At 40.7% G+C, this 15,159-nt stretch overlaps 2 protein-coding genes and 2 long non-coding RNA genes across 4 annotated transcripts; 2 read left to right on the top strand and 2 right to left on the bottom strand.

Moving 5' to 3' along the window:
• The first annotated feature begins 1,882 nt into the window (after positions 1–1,882).
• On the top strand, positions 1,883–3,669 carry LOC123475238 (lys-63-specific deubiquitinase BRCC36-like). Its single transcript, XM_045177657.1, has 8 exons — positions 1,883–2,086; positions 2,170–2,266; positions 2,329–2,477; positions 2,541–2,572; positions 2,673–2,729; positions 2,807–2,923; positions 2,994–3,093; positions 3,165–3,669. Exons 1-8 carry the CDS (start codon positions 1,987–1,989, stop codon positions 3,308–3,310), a joined length of 798 nt encoding a protein of 265 aa, XP_045033592.1. The 5' UTR covers positions 1,883–1,986; the 3' UTR covers positions 3,311–3,669.
• On the bottom strand, positions 3,405–4,362 carry LOC116928382. The gene is made up of 4 exons (XR_004397161.2): positions 4,057–4,362; positions 3,858–3,977; positions 3,685–3,804; positions 3,405–3,626 (listed from the first exon to the last, which is right to left on the bottom strand). It is a non-coding gene; the product is annotated as an uncharacterized LOC116928382 (long non-coding RNA).
• A 1,163-nt stretch (positions 4,363–5,525) lies between these two features.
• Positions 5,526–6,854, top strand: LOC116928357. The gene is made up of 5 exons (XR_004397158.2): positions 5,526–5,584; positions 5,649–5,959; positions 6,048–6,140; positions 6,205–6,515; positions 6,604–6,854. It is a non-coding gene; the product is annotated as an uncharacterized LOC116928357 (long non-coding RNA).
• Positions 6,855–10,060: 3,206 nt separating this feature from the next.
• LOC116928356 (transposon Ty3-G Gag-Pol polyprotein) lies at positions 10,061–12,783 on the bottom strand. The gene has a single exon (XM_045177857.1). It carries the CDS (start codon positions 12,650–12,652, stop codon positions 11,081–11,083), a length of 1,572 nt encoding a protein of 523 aa, XP_045033792.1. The 5' UTR covers positions 12,653–12,783; the 3' UTR covers positions 10,061–11,080.
• Between the last annotated feature and the right edge of the window lie 2,376 nt (positions 12,784–15,159).

The raw sequence follows: 15,159 nt of genomic DNA, 5'->3' as shown, positions 1-15,159 counted from the left end.
ATTCGAAATTTTATTCGAAAGTTTTATTCGATAGAACACTGGTTTCAGTTCTTAAACTTTGAGGGTTTTTACCCCATTTGTTGGGTTTTTTTATTAATTTTTTACAACTTGAGGGTTCAAAAACATTTTTGATTTTCCAACATTTAAGGGTTTTTAATAAGGTTTTTAAAAAAATCTTTAAAAAAATGATTGGCCGCTCTGGTGCTGCCTGTCTACATAAACACAAACGCACGCAGACTTACAGACGACAAAAAATCAAACAGTCGAGTCCAGTCAAAAGCCCTAACCAATAATAGTACAATTAATTTACTTAATGAATAATTGGCATAGCTGGTTACGTTAATAAAGCTACCAACATTTAGTTGTTGGAAAAGGAAGCAGGTAAAACAGCTATAGTTTCATGCCGATGAGATTATCTTAATTTATCAAGAAAAGCTTTTATGGAAAGGAAAGAAAGAACGAATGAAACTGTAGCAATGACGGGATGTCCATGATTTTTGTAAAATTAGCGAGGCATATTATGCTTTAAAATGGTAGGTATTTACTTAATATTATTAAATATTTATTAGAAAGCACCCATTATTAGCACACTAAAAACCGTTTGGCTAGGGCTTTCGACTCGACTCGACTGTTAGATCTTTTGTCGTCTGTAAGTCTGCGTTTTTTTGTGTTTGTATAGACAGGCAGCGCCAGAGCGGCCAATCATTTTTTTAAAGATTATTTTTAAAAACCTTATAAAACACCCTTAACTGTTGGAAAATCCCAAACTGTTTGAACCCTCAAGTTGTAAAAAATTAGTTTAAAAAAACCCTCAAATGCGGTAAAAACCCTAAAAGTGGAAGAATTGAAACTGACGAACGCGTTGGAAAAAAAACGTTTCCCTGCCCCTATACCAACACTGATGGGCTGCAACTTCAACATCCCTAAACACACACAAGGATTAATAGCTAAACAGCTAATTACCTTTCTCATAGAAATACAATTAATTGAAAGAATCTAAATCCTCTGATCAACACAAAAAAAACACAAAAACACACCCACCCCCCTATTATCCCAAATTTTGTTTGAAAAAACGTAAATGTAAATAAGCAGAAACAGCGGTGTGTAAGGGCTCCACCAGATTGCCCGTAAACTGCAACCAGTGGCAAACAGCTATGGCCAGTGACGGGCCAGGATAAAATGCGGACGCGGACAGGAGAAACTGCGGACTTTCTCCTGCGGACTGACCCAAAATTTTTTGACAGATTTTTCGTGGACTTCGGGATAAAATGCGGACCGATTCGTACATGGAGCGATTGAAAGTGTGGACCGGACAGGATAAACTACGGACTGGTATCTGCGGACTCCATGCCCATATCTGATATTAAATTTCAAACTAAAAATAGTATTTAAAAGTCAACATATGCATTATTCAAAATATGAAAGTAAAGGACAGTTTATATAACATGGTTACTTCTTAACTAGGTAAACTCTTGGTACAACAATGCAAATAAAACATGTAATAAACTTAAAAGGATTTGGGGTATTTCCAAGTGGTTTTTAAAAACTCCTGAAAGGCATAATGCTCTTCTTTTGGAAGACATTCCTTGTGGTACCAGTCTTTGCAAAGTTTGGTACCACATTGCCGCCTTCTGAAGGACGACTTAACTGCGCTACGGTTGTCTAATTCAAATTCTTAGTTGTGCATCAAAGAAAATAGAATATAGAGCAAGGGCGAAGCGCGTACCCCCTACTGTTTTACGAGCGCACCTTACTATTTTAAGAGAGAAATTGCGGCTGGCGGCCATAAAATGCGGACGCGGACTGCGGACAGGAGAAACTGCGAACTTTCACCTGCGGACTGGCCAAAAATTTTTGACAGCAGTCCGCAGTTTCTCCTGTCCGCAGTCCGCGTCCGCATTTTATCATGGCCCGCCAGTGACACCTAAATACAAAAAAACAAACAAAAAAAACGTGTTTTCAACTAGAGAACAGGAGATAGTCAAAATGCCAATTAAAGAAGTTTTTGTAGAAACAGATGTGTACCTTACTTGTTTAAGTCATGCCCTATCCACAGAGAAAGAAGAGGTTATGGGACTGCTGTTAGGTAGGTTGTCAAGAAAGATACAGCTGACCCAAGAATACCTACAGAGTAGCAAAACTTTGGTGTAATATAAAAAACTGTTTTAGGTCACGTAGATCAACGTCTCGATTTATCAGTTCAAGCGGGTGGTTTGTATGGACAATCATTTATTGAAAATGTAATCATTCTTCAAAGAAGTGTCCGGTATGCATAATGAAATAGGCCTAAACGAAGAATATGCTTTAAAATTTTTCTGTGATTATCAGTCAAGCTGATCGAGTTGAAATATCTCCCTTGCAATTGTCTGCAGCTGCTCAAGAAGCTGAAAAACTATCAATTGAGCTTGGTAAACCAATTAGGGTACTTGGATGGTACCACTCACATCCACATATTACTGTTCAGCCATCACATGTTGGTAGGAAGGTGTTGCTTGAACTTTTGTAGCTTGAAACTAAATATTAACCTCTGTACTTTCTAGATATGCAAACACAGTCCAATTACCAAGCTATGGTAAGGGCATCTCATTTCTAAAAACAATCCCTTAATGCATTTATGAATTTATTTACTTTTTGCATTTGCATTTAATTCACAAACTTGTGTTTGGTATTAGGATCCTGACTTTGTAGGATTAATATTATCAGTTTTTCAACAAGAAAATAATGAAAAGGCAAGTGTTTCATCAATCATCATATTTTGGTTGGACCTAAAACAAAGATTTTATATTCTAACACACTGTTTTCATAGTTTGCCAATTCTTCACTGATTTGCTTCCAAGCAGTAAATATTGACGGTGTTTTGAGAAGTCGAGAAATTGTGCTGAGTATTTCTCCCCCGGAATCTGCCGCAGGGCGTGAAATCAAAGTATAGATGTGTAGACCAGTTAAGAGACTACTTTTTTCTTAATGTTTTGCAAATGGTTTATTGATTTCAGACATTAGCAAAAATTCCATTAATTTTGTTAAGTGAAGAGAGAGAACATGTGGATAAATGCTCCTCTAGTGACTTGGTTTCTAAAGTACAGAACAAAGCAGGTATGTATGCAGTTCAGCAGCTTATTGTTATAAAGGTATTGAATTAATTTCATCAATTTCAAATATTATAGTATTTACGCAAGCAATTTGTCAACTACTTCAATGTTGCGAAATGCCCTGCGTCAGTGCAGTTCTCGCTTATGAACAATCTTTGTTAAACAATTTATATCGTTTACAGTTAGTAAAGCAAAGTTTTGATAATCTAACTAAATGTTAGTGATGCTATCAATGATTACGGAGAATATCGATGGTTCAAAATAACCACTAAGGTTGCTTGCAGGCGATGAAGATCGATAATTGGAACATATATCTTGTTTATAGTAATAGCCCACTGTATTGTCAATAACCCAATTAAAACAGAAGCACAAACTAATGAACATGCATTTTACTTAACAACTTAACATTATTGTGCTTACAGTGGATGTTGGAGGATCAGTACAATGAGAGATGGTGACAAGCTCTAGTTGTTGACATCTTGATTGTCCAGTCCCATTTGAGAATTTGGTGATTTGGTTGACTGTGTACTCAAGTTTCTTGCATAAACAAAATGAATCAGTAAACAGCATTACGTATAAATAGTACTTCGCTTACAGTGGATGTTGGAGTATCAGTACAATTGGAGATGGTGAAAGTCTGTGGATGTTGAGATCTTGATTTTCCATTGACATCAGAGAAAGGTGAGTTGGATGGCTATGTACTCAAGTTACTTGCCTAAAAAAGATGAATTAGTGAATAGCATTACATATAGATAAGACTGCGCTTACAGTGTATGTAGTTGGAGTATGAGTACGATTAGAGTTGACAGGCTCTAGTTGTTGAGATCTTGATTGTCCATTCAAATAAAAGAACAATGTGTTGTTTGACTGATTATCTAACACAGTTTTCTAAGAAGTAAAAAATGATCAATTACAAGATGTGAATGAAGTATTTCATTACATGTTACTATTTCTTACAAATACTTACATTTTTAGCAACACAAACATTTAAGTAGCTTAAAATGCTTCGAAAATCCAGTTACAGAACTGTTGGATCATTGAGCATATCATTGAGCTGTGGCTCAATGAATTCTCGTCTTTTGGCCATGAAAAAAAAAGTTTGGGTTTGTTTTTCCCATAGGTGTTACTGATACAAAAAAAAACACAACACTTAATCCTCATTTTAAGAATTCAAACATTGAACCAAGTTAATAATACGACAAAATGGAATTACTAAAGGCAGAGTCATAGAACTATGACTGATGAGACTGATGAGTCATAGGTTCTATTACTAGGGCTCGGCCCCGTGTCCCATGTGCCCCATGTGGGTAACACAATTTCGAAAACCGTTTCCATTATCCGGGTTCAAAACCCGATTATCCCTGATTTCCTACCCGATTACCCGAGTTTTTCCCTGAAATCAAGTGACGCCCTTGGAATTTCCCGCCACAAAAAATTTTTTTTTTGCTACCCTCCCTTTTAATTTAACTTGGGGCTTTGAAAGTCACCATTTTCCAAGATGGCGGTGGGTATACCCGGTTTGCCCATCAAATCCATCCAGCCTACCCACTTTGGCAAATATGCTCCCTGGTTCGCACATGGGCGACTATTTTTGGTGACGATCCGCGGGTTACCCGGGTTTCTAAGAACCGGGGCCGAGCCCTAGATGACTCTGGTTTTCAGACTAAAATTTCATATATTTTGAAATATGGCAACAGTTTGACGTTGGCAGCCCGACGCATCACTTGACGCCGTCAGGAAGGGGTGTGCCTAAAATGCGCGCAACGCGCCTGCGCGCCTGAACCCCCTAAACTGCGCGCAATCCCAGCGCGCTTGGACCACTAAAATGCGCGCCTTCATTTGCGCGCATTTCGCCCAAATTTGCGCGCATTTCTCCCAATTTTGTGCGCAATTCGCCCAAATTTGCGTGGATTATAGCAAAAGTAATTTAAAATTTCTTTAAAAAAACACAACTCGTTAGGGTAACGTGATGGTAGCCTACATGTATTCCACGTTTCATAAATGTTGCACACATGCTGACATTAAAATTTTATTTTGCACAAATTCTGCAGAACCATTTAATATCTTCTGGGGTTTCAGGCCATAATTCACACTTGCGGTGGAACCATTCTTTACATCCGTCGCACTGGATGAGATCCCACGGTGGTTCTTTTCCTATAGCTTTTTTATCAGAAGCTGCACTTTTTTGTTTTCAACAGTTTTCACTGTTGCTATGCTAAAAAACTAAGTGCCTCTAATACTAGCGCCCATAGAATAAACTTCGAGAACATTATAATTTTATAATTTAGTTTATTTACTTATACATCATTTTTATTACACAGTGAAATAGGGGGTACACGATTTCATATTGCGCGCAAATGAAAGCGCGCATTTTAGTGGTCGAAGCGCGCTGGGATTGCGCGCAGTTTAGGGGGTTCAGGCGCGCAGGCGCGTTGCGCGCATTTTAGGCACACCCGTCAGGAAGCATCATTCAGTGACTGACAACAAACATGCTGGTAAGTCTCTATTAACTACAAGTTTAATATTACTGTGATGTTTCATATTTATTGTTTTTTTTAGGTTGTTTGTCAGTGACACAGGAAGCCTGCCTTTGTCCATTTGGAGAAGTTGGGTGCGGTCCTATGTGACGCAGATGTGTGTCTTTGTCCATTTGGAGAAGTTGGGTGCGGTCCTATGTGACGCAGATGTGTGCCTTTGTCCATTTGGACAAGTTGGGTGCGATTCTGTGTGACGCTGGATGTGTGTCTTTTTCCATTTGGACAAGTTGGGTGCGATTCTGTGTCACGCTGGATGTGTGTTTTTTTCCATTTGGACAAGTTGGGTGCAATCCTGTGTCACCCACACCTTGATTCATAACTCCTGTCTTACAGGTATGTAAATTTCATGTCGTAAATGTGTTTCAAAGAGCATAATTTAATTCAAGTCTCTTTGTTTCTTCTTGACTTGTGATATACCCAGTGAAAGTAACCCACCCCAAGTTTGACGTTGGCAACCGACGCATCACTTGACGCGTCAGTAAGCATCATTCAGTGACTAACAACAAACATGCTGGTAAGTCTCTATTAACTACAAGTTTAATATTACTGTGATGTTTCATATTTATTGTTTTTTTTAGGTAGTTTGTCAGTGACACAGGAAGCCTGCCTTTGTCCATTTGGAGAAGTTGGGTGCGGTCCTATGTGACGCAGATGTGTGTCTTTGTCCATTTGGAGAAGTTGGGTGCGGTCCTATGTGATGCAGATGTGTGCCTTTGTCTATTTGGACAAGTTGGGTGCGATTCTGTGTGACGCTGGATGTGTGTCTTTTTCCATTTGGACAAGTTGGGTGCGATTCTGTGTGACGCTGGATGTGTGTTTTTTTCCATTTGGACAAGCTGGGTGCAATCCTGTGTCACTCACACCTTGATTCATAACTCCTGTCTTACAGGTATGTAAATTTCATGTCGTAAATGTGTTTCAAAGAGCATAATTTAATTCAAGTTTCTTTGTTTCTTCTTGACTTGTGATATACCCAGTGAAAGTAAAACGGTAGGCCTACAGGTGAAGCCAACAACAAGAATGAAGCTTCTAGTTCATCAAATTTGGATACTTTTTTCCGCTGTCTTTGCATGTAGCAATTTTTTCAATTTCCTTTGTGTGTTGTATGAATGTCTTTACATGTAATGTTTTGAATGATGGTTTTACGTAGGATCGCTAGATGGCTTTTACTAACGTGGTTCTTGTTCTTCGGCTTGTATTTATTCGCATTAAATGTAGAGTAATTTGTGTTAGTCCATTAGGGCACCATTGGTGGTAGTAGAAAATGTAGTATTAGTGGGTATTTAAAGTAGTCCAATGGTGAAAGGGACTTATATGTTTGCGCCTAGTGTCTCAAGGGCCAACATTTATGTAACTTCAACTTTGGGCTGCTAGCATCAGCAAGTGTTTTTACCACATTTCATTTTACCCATGACAACATGTTACATAACTTCTAATTTTATATCTGTTGCTTTCAAGGAGGTTTCACATAGGAGAAATGTAAGCAGAAGCATATCGATTATATCCGGTGTAAGGTCGGACGTGATAGTATCGTGCTCATGCTGGTAAGTTGCGGAGTCGATAACGCCGTTTGTGCTGCCCTTCTCCATAAAGCACTTCTACAGGGTGCCGACTCGTCGCGAGTATACGCAATCTATGTATAGATAAAGGTTTCCTGCGTTAAGACGAATCTGAGCAGGTACTAGTTTACAGAAACTCGGGCTAATTTGATATACTTTTCTGGACCGTTCAGAATCTTATGATTGGCCAAAATTTTCAGAATACGTCGTCCTCACATCTTAAATTCTATGGATTAAAATACTCGTTCTATGGTCGAGCTGTTTTACCGACAGTTGCTTCTCCCTTCCCTATCATACCTGCGAACAAATATGATATTTATAATTAGTTTAGGTTGTTGAATTAAGTTTGACTTTCCGCGATCTTTCCACCAACGTGCATGGTCGCCAAACTCTGTTGTTGTGATGGACAGTAGAGACTCATCATAACGATTCTGAAATTGTTTGTCTGTTGCGCCTTAACGGCCGTGTAGTAGAACCTCAAGAAAGATTTCATTAAGGTATTTCCTGCGTTATGACCTTCCAGTAAGATTTTACTTTTTTGGAAAAATTTCCCAATAGACTTCAATGAAGATGAATTAAAAGCCTTAGGTCGTGAGCTGGGTCAGGCCGCAGAATTACTAGAACGTCATCAATTTCTTCGTCCCGGTTGGTTAATTCGAATCATTCACGTCCCAGAAATGCTTTTGGAAGTTGATTTTGATGAGACTAAAATGCTGATACGTTAGGTGGTTCATTATGCCAACATAGAAGCTAAGGAAAATGTCTTGCTCAATCGGATTGAAATTGCCACGTCGGAAGAAGAGTATCTTATTCTGGAAAAACTGACCAGTCCCAACCAGTATGTGTTCACGTTATTGCCCACTCGCATGGTCTGTGTTCAGGTACAGGAGGTTGTAGAAAAATGTGTCGGGTATGATAAACAAACAAAGGGAAGGGGGATATCAAAGCACTTGCTACCTTTTGCATTGCCCAGACGGTCGCTAAATTTACTTACAAAACTCTGAAGATGGCTATTATAAGTCGTTCACACGTGGGCCTTGCAGGCGAAGTAGCTATTTCCTCGTTTAAGAATTTGGCACTCGAAGAGGTCGATTTGTTTCTCAACATCTTTTTATGAATATATCTTTCCGCCACGTTATCCCAAGATAAGAAACCGTTACGACATTATGTACTACGGGCTTTCACTCCGTTCGCAAAGCTTCCGAAAGGGGCTTCGATGGCCTGGTCACCATCAAATTCCGGAAATCGTATGCTCTTCCGGCCAAAGTGTCGATCTGTATATAACGTTATATCACGCGAATATCAGACAATGAATAATTGCTGATTGCTCGATGGTCGTGTAGCGACCTGAAGAGTAATCTAGATTGCATAAAATAAAGGAGTGAAGACCTGGAATGTGTAGACACTTTATTCACCCAGCTTCTTCAAAGCAAAACTTAGACAAATTTACAAAATTTATAAAATTTACTTTGCACATAACCCTCAGACTCAAAGCTCTTGGATTACGTGTTTCCTTGGTACATTATTCGAGGTCGCTTCCGTTTCTTCCTCTGAAATGGGAGATGCTGCCGCGTTGGTTGGTCTGCCTGTATCAGTGTTGCCACTTTGCAGGTTTTAACCTGTTCTGCAGGTTTTCGAGGGTCTGGACAAGTTTTCTTTTTTATCTTGCAGGTTTGCAAGTTTTTGTAGGTTTTTATCACTTTTGCAGGTTTTTCACAGTTTTTTTCAGTTATTTTGTGTCTTTTTTGGACATTTTTTCAGTTTTTAAGAAAAAAGCGGTTTAAATTAGATGAGTTGACAACGCCACATATAAAAAATTGGAATTTGCAGCGTTTACGCCTTGTCGTTTTCGTGTAATCGTCTGCTCTGCTGAACGAAAAAGGAAAAACCATGCTCAAAGCCTCAGATCCTTTATATTTATTTAAACTATTACTTCGTTTTTGCTCAGAATTTTGGTGTTAAACAAAGTAGTTGGCCCCAATTCATGTCTTCTTCGTCCACATCAGATTTGAACTGACGAAAAAAAAATGACATCACTCTTGAGTTTATTGCATATAAAAAAATTGTTTTTAAATGGAGGAAAAAGCGCTCACAATCATATCTTTCCTGACGAACTACTTGAAGTAGTATCAAAAGTCAAATCTAATGCAGTTGTCGATCCTGGTGAAAGAGATGGAGTCAAATAGAAGTCCTTTCCTTCTATCAGAGAATTTCTCTGATAAATTTTCCAATGAAAATCGAAAGTTTTCGTGATGCACAATGTGATTCGCGTTCCATAATATTTAATCCAGTTAACGTTTTCTGTTTGTCTTATTCTTAATGATCTTCTATGTTCAACTGTTTCAAAAATTGAAATTGAAATACAGATAAAGACTTAAAAAGGTCATTTTCATGAAAAAACTACAAATTTTCAGCAAGTTTTTTCAGGTTTTTCAAAAAAAAAATCAAGTTTTTTGCAGGGTTTTTAGAAAAATGTGCAAGTTTTCAGCAGGTTTACAGTGATCTGGCAATCAGGTTTTTCAGGTCTTTTGTAAAAAATTCCGAGTTTTCCCGATTTTCGAAGTGGCACCACTGGCCTGTATGGGTATTGTATCTATGATGACAAGACAATCAAGAAATAACATATATATCAATCAATTTTATTTTTTTTTAACGCCGGGTGGGAGGGGGGAAATGTAGGACATTCAAGGTCTTCATTCCTTTATTTTATGCAATCAGCAATTGCATGCATTGCAGTTGCTCGACCTTGAATGTGACTTTAAAGCACTAGCTATCTGAATTCTTGTCTTCTGGGTTAAAGTGGGCCTCCGAGACGTTCTCTGACACCACTTCTCTTAAATAGAACTTCGTAAACGTCGATTCGCTAGACCAGTGCGCTGTTTAAAGGATTGTGTCAACCGGAATTCCGCATCTAGTCGCTTTTGATGCCGCTGCTCCCCTGGTGGAGTGGGCCTTGAACGTTGCCGTATCCACACCCGCATCTCCTAATATGGTTTTAATCCATCTAGCAATTGATGAACCTGTAACAGATTTGTAGGGTCTGACCGGCGACAGGAACAGCAGCTTGCTGTTTACGTTGTTCCTCAGTGCTTCTGTCTGCAAAATGTAGTCACATAGACATACCACCGGGCACAAGTTAGGGTTACTTTTAAATTTCTGAATTACAAAATTATGCAAGACGCCCCCTTTTTTAGCTTTGCGTGGTTTAACCAACGAGAATTGCGCTTTCCCTTGGCTGATTACCACCGATTGCCTATCGATTGCGGCTAGCTCCGAGACTCTGAGTATGGAGGTAAAGGCCAACAGAACCGCCGGTTTTCGAAATATCACTGCCAAACTTAGATCGGGATTCGATGGCAGAGTGTTTAAAGGATTTGTTACCAAATCAATGCTCCAGGTCACTGCATACCTCGGTTTTGGCGGGTTGGAATTATAAATTCCCCTCATTAACTTTAAGACGAGATGGTGTTGGCCCACGGCTTGGCCCTCTATTGGTGGGAGAGTGCCTGATAGCATCGATTTTGCTATATTAACAGTACTATAAGCTTTCCATTAAACATGTAAGAAAGAAATTCCAACCCATTGTTTATAGCATTCGACAAGGGATCGACACCCCGTCGTACACACCAATCACTCCAAGATGTCCAGGAGGACTGGTAAGCAGTCTGTGTGGTGGGACGGACTCCCGCCAGGAGTAAGTGGACTACCTCCGGCGAAAAACCTCTGCTTGAAAGGTCGCTCCGGACAACTTCCAGGCGGTTAGAGTTAAAGCTCCCGTTTCGATTAACGGATGTGGATTGCCGGCCGCTGACAACAGGAGGTGTGGGTGCTGTGGGAACACTATCGGAATGTATATTGCTAACTCCATGAGTAGCGGAAACCATGGTTGTCCCGGTCAATGCGAACATATCAACACTATTTCCACGCGCTCTCGGCGTATTTTATAAAGGCAATCCTTTATTAGTGGAAACGGGGGAAAGGCGTATGGTTTCAACCCCTTACAGCTGAATGCCAGCGCATTCATCCTCCAGGCGTTCGGTTGTGGAAACCAACTGACAAATCTGTCCAGCTGTGCGTTCCATGCTGAGGCGAACAGGTCCACCTCCATCTCCCAGATTAGCCTTAACTTGGCGAACGCCGTCGGTGACAACCTCCAGTCGCTCGAGTCTGTCTCGCGACGAGATTCGCGGTCTGCAACAAAGTTTTGACACCCCGGTAGATATGCGGCCTGGATTTTTAAACGTCTCACTTCACACCAATCAATTATTTCCATTGCTATTTTATTCAGGGCCCTCGATTTTGACCCTCTTCTCTTATTTATGTAAGCGACTGCCGTTGCATTATCTAACTGCATAAGTACAGTTAATTCTGCCGAGTGGCTAGTAAAAACTTTAAGGCAGTGAAAGGCGGCGATCAGTTCTAATTCGTTTATGTGCCTTAAACGATCCATGCCCGACCATGGACCTTTTGTCTTCACCTCATTACAACAGCCACCCCACCCAGACAGGGAAGCATCAGAAAAGATTACTAAATCTGGGTCATTTTCACTTAGTGGTCTACCATTCGCTCCCCGTAAGTTTTTTGACCACCATAAAATGTCCCGTCGAGCGGGTTCGGCTAATTTAACCAGCGCCTTCAAATTCCCTTCCATAGCATGGGAAATATAAAAAGTCTGCAAATCCCTATAGTGTGCCTGAGCAAACGGTACGGCAATAGTTGCCCATGCAAACTTTCCCAAGATTACAGCCATCTCCCGAAAGGATACAAACGGTTTTGAGAGAGCTTCTTCCCCTAACCGAATCACCTCTTCTACCTTTTCTTTGGGTAACGCGACAGACAAACCCACGGAGTTAACTACGAGACATAAAAATTCTATTTCTTTGGTAGGCTCCCCAACAAATTTCTCCATGTTCACAAGAAAACCGAGAAACTCCAGAAGTGATTTAATGAAATTAAAGTCGCGGGTCAGGCTATCCTTGCTCGACGATATGATAAGCATATCATCCAAATAGATTATTAAATGTATCCCCCGCCTCAGTAAGTATGCTGCTACTGGCCTAAGCAGTTTCGTAAATGCCCACGGAGCGGATGACAAACCGAAAGGTAAACACGTAAACTCGTATAGTATGTCGCGCCATTGTAGTTGAAGATATCGTTGGTGCGCCGGGTGAACGGGAACGGTGAGATATGCATCTCTAAGGTCGATTTTCCCAAACCAATCTCCTTGTTTCACCATATTTTTCAGCATTGAATTTCCCTCCATCTTCAAGTGACGGTATAGAACAAAGCTATTGAGTTTTTTAAGGTTATGCACCGGCCTAAACTTCCCCCCTTTTTTTGGAATTACAAAGAAAGGACTTAGAAAGGATGAGGATGGTGGCTCAGACGAAATTTTAATGGCCTTTTTCCTTGGTAAAGAAGCGATTTCTTGGTCACAAATCTCGGTTTCCCTCATACCTAAGGACATTCTACCCGGCCGAAAGGTTTGGACCGGCTCTGAAGATTCTATAGATAAGCCGATACCCACTACTTCTAGGATCCACGGATCTCTCGACACTTCCGTCCAGTTCGACGCAAAGTATTTGAGGCGGCCTCCCACTGGTTTACAATCCGGGCTAAACGATAAAAACAGTGGTGAGTACCTTTGATTTTGGTTGCAGGGGCCAGCCTGCTCCCCACGAGATCCTGTCGAAGTGGTCGGGTTGTTAGGACCTGCATTCGGGTAAGAACTATATCCTCCACGGAAATTCTGGCCGGCACCACGAGAGCTCCTTTCCAAGCGAATATATGGCCCGCCATTGCGACCGGATGTTGATGCATCTTTCAACGCGTTTGCGTCCCTTGCCGACTTCACCATTACTTCGTGGAACGTGTCTCCGAACAGGTCTTCGTATTCCTCTTCCCTGAAGTTCTTTTCTTTCCTTAACAAGGACAAATGGTTTGGGTGGGTCTGCTTTAAAATATTTTTAAGACGAAGGGTTGTTATTGAAAAATGAGCGTGGGCCCATAGGCGTATAGCCGCCTTGGCTGCTTTCTTGACCTCACCAACTTTGCTTGTCCCCCAAATAAACAACAATGGTCTCACAATATCCAGTACCTTAAACTGCACTGCCCTCCAATCCGTTTCCTGAGAGTCAATTTTTTCTTTTGGCTTCATGGAGCGTTTCAATATCTTCAATTGCTCGTAAAACGCGTCATCCAACTCGGGAACGCCAACTTTGAATTTCCCGGATTTGAACTTAGGATTTAAGCGATTCCTAAGAGCCCTCACTCTCGCGTTGGACAAACCAAATTTGACGATCTTCCGCAATCTCCTGCTCTTTCCTCAAGAAATCTTAAACCTGATTACGTCACCCCCCCTCAGTGGCTGCGTCGGTAGATGCTGGATGGGTTGCTGATCCTGGGGTCCCACTTGGTTTGGTAACGCCGGTTGATCGAGCTCGAAACGTGGTGGGGTCTGATGACGGTTTCGGCTGCGGCGGAAATTGGAGCCTGAAGACATCGAGCTTGAATCTGACGATGCACTCGGACTAGAGCTCGAAGAACTCGAAGAACTCGAAGAACTCGAATCGGAGTCAAACTTAGAAATTTTTTGCAAAAAATAAATTGTTCGTACTTGTGACTATTCCATGCAAGAGCTGGAAAGAGTCTGAGGGTTATGTGCAAAGGGGGCGTATTTCGTAAATTTGTCTAAGTTTTGCTTTGAAGAGGCTGGGTGAATAAAGTCTACACATTCAAGGTCGAGCAACTGCAATGAATGCAATAGCCAAGGACTATGAACATTTACCAAATACGGTCTGCCAAACAGTATAGCCATCTATCGGTACGATATTTGTTTTACTACAGCAAGGACCTTTTGGTTTGAAATAAAGACCAATAGTTCTGACACGATATAATAGGAAAGGTACACGATCGTTCTATCTCCAGAGCGGCGAGTGTATAATAAGGGGTTCCAAGAATCCACACCAGGTTCGCTAGTAAGTTAGGCTGGTCGCCTGTCAGGGAGATAGCAAAAACCCCTGTTTTGTATTTTTTGTATTTTTAATTTTTAGTAAATGTGTTAGGAAAGAAGCGCTCCACCCCGCGCTAATCGGGGAGCATTTTAATCGATCCGGTGCGGGGATAATCTTAATCAAGGAAGTGATTTTGGTGCTCGGTGTGGGGATATCGGTGATCGGTGCCTTCCCCGATTATCAATGAATAGGGATCTAAATTGGCAGTTACCCTGCGGCCAACAAGAACAAAATGTGACCTTAGTCACGTGATTTTTGTTGGCCTATCAGAACGCAAGGTCACTGGTAATAAAACCCCCTATGGCTGAAGCGGTGCTATCGGTGCAGCACCGATTTTAGCACCGTTTCGCACAGAAAAAAGAAATCCCTGCATTTTACTTCCCCGATTCATTTTTATCGGGGAAGCTGAGCGGTGTCCCCGATTACAATGTGATCGGGGCCGAGCCCTACAGGAAAGTGAATGAATTGAAGCGTCATTTCATTCCAATTTTTAGGGACCGAAACAATCGAGTTAGGTTAAACTGAGATTCTTTTAATTATTTGAGAAAAATCAGACTTTTTAGATCAAATCTAGGTAACGAATATAAATAAATAAATATTTGATGAAATATATAATACTAGGGGCCCTCACTCCGTTCAGGAAGTTCCCGATAGGGTACAGCCTGGACGCCAATTCGCCACACAGAAACCCGGAAATCATTTGCTCTTCCGGAAAAACTGACGACTGAGGCTGTGAGTAATCAAGTAGAGCAAGTTAGTTATATCGATGGGCAAACAGTTTGTTTAAGAAACGTTCAAACTGGACGAACTAGTGTCAAGTTAAACGTCATCTAGCGGTAGTAAATTACCTTTGGGAAACAAACAAATAAAAAAGAAAGAAGCTCCATTCGGATTTTTAATTATAATAAGTATCTTAATTGCTCGAAAGGTCAGCCTGTACTGATAATGACGAAAAAAAAAA

Source organism: Daphnia magna, linkage group LG8, assembly GCF_020631705.1.
Source record: "Daphnia magna isolate NIES linkage group LG8, ASM2063170v1.1, whole genome shotgun sequence".
Lineage (NCBI taxonomy): Eukaryota > Metazoa > Arthropoda > Branchiopoda > Diplostraca > Daphniidae > Daphnia > Daphnia magna.
This window is presented reverse-complemented; position numbering and strand designations above follow the sequence as displayed.

Bases quoted from the DNA above. Each gene is read 5' to 3' on its own strand.
- LOC123475238 (XM_045177657.1), top strand. From the start codon at position 1,987: ATGCCAATTAAAGAAGTTTTTGTAGAAACAGATGTGTACCTTACTTGT. The intron at 2,478-2,540 runs GTAGGAAGGTGT...TGTACTTTCTAG, and splicing joins TGTTCAGCCATCACATGTTG to ATATGCAAACACAGTCCAAT. The intron at 2,573-2,672 runs GTAAGGGCATCT...GTTTGGTATTAG, and splicing joins AGTCCAATTACCAAGCTATG to GATCCTGACTTTGTAGGATT.
- LOC116928356 (XM_045177857.1), bottom strand. From the start codon at position 12,652: ATGTCCTTAGGTATGAGGGAAACCGAGATTTGTGACCAAGAAATCGCT.